The sequence below is a fragment of the Gavialis gangeticus genome, unplaced genomic scaffold, assembly GCF_001723915.1.
Source record: "Gavialis gangeticus isolate Ggan-Ray unplaced genomic scaffold, GavGan_comp1, whole genome shotgun sequence".
Taxonomy (NCBI): Eukaryota; Metazoa; Chordata; order Crocodylia; family Gavialidae; genus Gavialis; species Gavialis gangeticus.
Genome location: NW_017728994.1, coordinates 31,077,386 through 31,083,148, shown reverse-complemented (window position 1 = coordinate 31,083,148; position 5,763 = coordinate 31,077,386). Strand labels below are relative to the sequence as shown.

Below are 5,763 nucleotides of genomic sequence, written 5' to 3'. Positions count from 1 at the left end.
ACCCTTCAGCCAATCTACACTCCATCTGACTGTGTAGGCATCCATGCCACAGTCGCTTAGTTTTTTAATGAGGATGGGGTGGGAGACAGTGTCAAAGGCCTTCCTGAAGTCTAGAAAGACTACGTCCACGGCGACACCTGCATCCATTGCCTTTGTGACCTGATCATAAAAGGCAATCAGGTTGGTCTGACATGATCTGCCCCTAATGAAACCGTACTGGATATGATCTACAAGGAAGTATTAATCAACTTGCTTTTCATATTTCCTTTTGAGAAAATACTCAGTATAAAACTGTCCATTTCTTTACCAATAATGGGTCAAAGGGTCAAACTAGACAATATAATAGGTTAGAGAATATGCCCATCTATTGGGGATTTTGCAAGCAGCTCTGCCATAGGGATCTGGCAGTTCAAGCACATAAAGGAGTGCAAGGATTCCATAGTTCTCTTCTGAGTTCTGGACCTGGCAGGTTGGGTTCTGCTGTGCTGTTATCTAACAGAGGGCTCTTGGCACTAGAGCCTATTTCAGTTTAAATGCCAAAAATGCACTTACCCAGCTGTGCAAATGCTACTGATGGCCCTCATGCACAGTTTGTGATTCTATTCTGGTAGCAGTGTGGACGTGCAAACATCCACACAGTTACTGAGCATGTTCTGCTAGGCTGTACTCTAGCTGGCAGGTCTGTGTATAAGGCTGGGTAAGTCCCAAACTGGGCAAAAACCCACAAAAGAGACACGCCTAAACTTTAACCCAATGGTTTAGGGGCTAGTGCACTTACGCAGGAAGCAAAAGGTTTAAGTTCTAAGCTCTCCTCACCCAAAACTGGTTTAAATCTACATGTCTCTTATTTCCAAGCACAGTGCTTCAACCATCAGGCCGTAAGTTAAATATTTTTGAGCCCTCCTCTTGAAGCCGAGTCAGTGCAGCTTGGTTTAATAGTCATTAGATTAAATGAATGGAGAGCAACGGGGAAGTTTCCAAACCCGCTGCAAGTGAGGCCTCAAGCTAAAATATAGGGCCTCCTCCCATCCAGAGTAGCATTCATTTCACTAAACCACTTATCTTTTCACTGAACAATGACCCTTCTAACTAACTAATGACTTCTAACTGTGACATAATTGCTAAAAATAACCATGCACCACCAGGACAGCACGGTAACAGCTGTTACTATGCCATTATTTAGTATTTGCTAAAGCAAGTACTAAATGATAGTGCAGTAACAACTGTGCCATGGGGGGCACACGTAGATACACCTGCTGAGTTTCTGTCCTAAGCACTAAAGTAGTGTACTAAAACATGGGAGGGCCCCCTTCTCCTCTGCATCTTGGATTCTCATAACAAGTAGTTCAGATGAGGAGTTTCCCTCAACCTTTGAAATCAGCTGAGTAATTAGAAAACTGATCGCACCTTCAGATAATTAAGCTGTTCTTTACAGGGGTGAAAAAAAACATAGGCTGTCTGGATAGACTGTTTCCTGGTATCAACCACTTGTACGTTCTTTCCTTTGTTATATATTCTGGCTCTCTGAACTCAGGTTACCTTTGTGTTTTATTAGTATTTTTATGAATTTATGATCTGGGAAGTTCTCTTCAGTCTCTTGACCTGGAAACTGAAGCAAAGACAGTCCATGAATGAATCTCCTCAAAATTTACACAGTTAAAATTGAATGGAAAAAAAACTTAACCAAATACAATTCAATTAAAAACTGACCTACTGAATACCTGGGCAGGACACACTGAGCATTGTAAGCTCATTTTTGATAGTTGGCGAATAATTAAGAAGTTTATTAACAATTTTCAGGGAAAAATCTTGAAGTCTTTTATGAACCTTCAGGCCCACGTTTTCAACAGGTATATTGAACTGCATTTGTGAAAAGGTTTGCACATAATTTGGGCAATCTGTTTTGAGATGCAACTAATCATTTTAGCAGGAAATTGGACTATAAACTCTTTAAGGCAGACACTATGCCTCAATGTGGCTTTTCACAGAACTTGACACAATAAAGCCCTGATTGTGCACTGCTGTAATATATATGAAAATTACAGCTTGGTGGATGGAACAGAAGTGTCTGTGACAGGCACAGAGAGAGAGATACTCAAGAAGTCTTTGGTCGCACTAGAAATAGGACCTGCATTTCTGGTGTAATCCTTTGCTTTAACCACTAAAACAAACTTTTCTCCACTGTCATAATACAGGTCCTTGTACAGAAATCACAAATACCATATTTCTGCTCTTGATTTCTCAAAACACATGAAAGGCAATGTTGAGGATCATAGAACAAGATATATTTTGCCTGAAAAACGGACCTCTTTCAAGGACAAGCATTGCATCTCTCTGGGGTGGAGTGAGAGGAAAAAAATTCCCTCTTTGTGAATTTAGAGTTTAGAGGGCACATCTACACATGCTATTAATTCATAGCAATAAACTCTGGTCCATATCATGCTGGAGCTCATTGTTCCCAGATGCCATATTTACACATTTTCCCAGAACCACAGCACATTGAGCCAGCTGGCAGAGGGTCTGGGGAGGTCAGTGTGCCATCCTGGGGCTGCTCCAATCTAACTTAACGTGCAGCAGAGGGGCTGGCTGGCAGGCCTGTGCGAATAGGCAACTATTCAATTCAGATTCAGATTTGACTGATTTGATTCGGACATTCAAATTGCTTTTCCGATTCGATTTGGCTGAATCGATTTGGAAAAATTCGGAGATTCAGCTGTAGGGTATAATGGGGAATCAATGAAATATCTATACCTTTGTTGTTTTTTGGCTGATTCACATGAAACTTGCAAGGGTGATGACCTCTGCTGAGGGGATAAAGTCTGCCAAGTTTCAAGGTGATAGGTACAGGGATTTCTGGGAAACTACACCTCAAACTGCTGACAAGCAAAACTCATGACATAGGTGACACTGTGCGTGTGTTAAGGCACAGGGGGATGAAAACTGCAGGCCTTCTAGGCCACCCTTACCATGAAGAAGTTTTTTCTGCTGCAACCTGCCAGACATCTGACTTCCCAGGTACCTCTGCACTTTTACCTGTGCTGCTACATCCCCTTTCTCTCTCCCCTCCCCAACCCTAGCTTGTCCCTCACCCCATGACACCTCCATTTCCATTTTCACTGACTGGCTTTCTTGCCTGCATTGCATGCCAGGCCAGCCTCTGGCTTCTTTACTATTCCTTCCATCCAGGACCAGGAGACACACCAACTGCACCTACTTCCTCAGCTTGACAAAGTGTTTTTCAACCCAAAAGCTTCCTAGATATATTTTTCTAATTATTTTGTGGTTTTTTTTATAAGAAACATACAAACATAAAAACATAAGATAAGCCATCACACACCACAAGGAACATATATCCAACACAAGATCTTTACTTCTGTCAATTCCTTTATAACAAGAAAGGCTCTGTGACATTTCCATCTGGGTAGCTTTGCCGCTCGTGCTATTGGTGCTGAGCCAACTAAGGTATTTTGACCTGCCGTTGTTTACAGTGGTGGACCGGACCAAGGCTATGGGGGAGGAGGAGGCCTCACAGGAGCACACTGCCATGTTGCTCAGAGGCCCCAGCACTAGGAAGGGCACACCTGAACACACGCAGTCCCACAAGCGCCTATGTCACAAGTTTTGCCTGCCTGCGGCCAGAGGTGCAAGGCCCCAGAATCCAGACTCCCCCTGCAGCCATCTCCTTGACAGCTGGCAGGCTTTGTGGCCACAGCAGGCCCTAACAGGCATGCAGTTTTCACCCCCTGTCCCTTAACACACACACAGTGTCACCTATGTCATGAGTTTTGCTTGTTAGCAGTTTGAGGTGCAGTTTCCCAGAAACTCCTGCACCTATCTCCTTGACACTTGGCAGGCTTTGTGGCCTCAGCAAGAGCTACCATCCCTGCAGTTTTTGCCTCACTGTGGCTTAACACACTCACACGTGACATGAGTTTTGCTTTCAGGACTTTGAGGTGCAGTTTCCCAGAAACCCCTGCACCTATCGCCTTGAAACTTGGCACCTTGAAACTTGACCCTCAGAAAGAGCTACCACCCTTGCAAGTTTCATCTGAATCAGCCAAAAATCAACAAAGTTAAAAATATTTCATTGATTCCCCATTATACCATATGGCCAAATCTCCGAATCTTTTCCAAATCGATTTGGAAGCTCTGCATTGATTCAGAAAGCCTACAGCTTCTAGTGATTCAATTCAGATTCATAGATTCAGCCTCTGAATCATCTGAATCATCCCCAAATCCAAATCACAATCCGAAAGCTTTGCACAGCCCTACTGGCTGGGCCACGAGGGTGCTTCAGTGCAAGGCTAGCCAGTAGGTGCACTGAAGCACCCAGGTGCCTCAGCCAGCTGGGTCAGTGTCTACACATGCGTTGCTGCATATGAAAAAACTCCGCAGCAGGATGATATTTGTAGTTACAAGTACATGTATTTACAAATACTAACCCGCTGTGGAGTATATTAGTTTCTTGCAGCCTAATAGGGCTGCACATGTAGATGCAGAGATGTTTACTGCAGAGCTAATTAGCCAACTCCTCCACAGTAAACGTCTTATGTAGCCATGCCCAGAGGGGGGGGGGGGGGGAGGGGTTTGTGTTTTGGTTTTGGGGGGTTTTTTTGAGCAGCTCCTTTTTTTAATCTATCATCATTTGTCTTTGTCAGATCTCCAGGTCTCTTGGTGACTACACTGAGTCCTTGGACCAGGTGGCTTGTAACATGGATCATGGCAAACTTCTCTCCTGCCTGGAGCAGGTTGCTTCTGCTATGATGTACCTTCATTCCAGCAAGATCATACACTGTGATCTGCGATGCAGTTATATTTATGTTACTTGTGGTCCCAGTTTCTCTGAGGTATATATACTTATTCTTCTTATATTTGGTCTGTTCATTCACTGACCTATGTTGTCTTTCCAGTGCAGCCTAAATTCACTGTCCAGTTCTATTCCATCATGAAAGGGGACAAAATATTTTCACTTAAGGGTCATAAAAAACAGGTATAACTCTAAACAAACAAGAAAAGGCAGGAAAACAAGAATTAAACCAGTATTATGTGGTGGCAAAGGTTGTATCCCATATACAACAGACAATAACAGCTAAAGTCCCTCTGCCCTGGCAGCAGGGAGCTCCTGGGCCTGGCTCCCTGATTAGGTGCAGGAAACTTGGAAAGAGCTTCAGGAGAGGCGCAAGGGGCTAGCTACTAGTTGCTTCACTGGCAGATTATGGCAGGGGGCTGGGACTTACCCCACACCTGCAGCTCTTTCCAAGGCCCATGCCTCAATCATCCAACTGGGGCATGGGCCTGGGAGCTGCCCCTGCCACATACCAGGTGGGGGCTGGAGAGCTTGTTTTCCACTCGGCTCCATCAGTGTAGAGCTGGGGGGAGCACCTGGGGGGCTTGTTTCCCCCTCACCCCCAGCTCCATGAGCATGGAGATGGGGGCAGGGGAACAGACTGGGAAGCTTGTCTGCCCCCAGCTCTGTGCTTGTGGAGCTGGACAGGGAACAGGCTCCCCAGCCCCACCAGCAGGGAACTCCCAGCAGTGGCTCTGGGACTGTGGGGCTGCTGCTGGGAGACCCTTGTCTCCCAGAAGTGTGGGGCCACTGCTGGGAAGTAAGGATCTCCTGGCAGCAGCCCACTAGTCTCAGAGCCACTACTGGGAGATTAGGGTCTCCCAGCCCCCTGCTTCCTGATTGTGATGGTGGAGTAGGGGCTGAGAGATAGGGATCTCCCAGCCCCTGCTCCCCAATCTGAGTCTCAGAGCAGGGGG

General features: G+C 45.5%; 1 protein-coding gene across 1 annotated transcript in view; it reads left to right on the top strand.

Annotated features, from left to right (window-relative positions):
* LOC109287247 (insulin-like growth factor 1 receptor) overlaps positions 1-5,763 on the top strand; it is a 47,086-nt gene that overhangs the window by 29,574 nt on the left and 11,749 nt on the right. Inside the window, exon 7 of the mRNA XM_019502193.1 lies at positions 4,659-4,847. Within this exon, the coding sequence (XP_019357738.1) occupies positions 4,659-4,847 (189 nt within the window). The remainder of the gene's footprint in view (positions 1-4,658; positions 4,848-5,763) is intronic.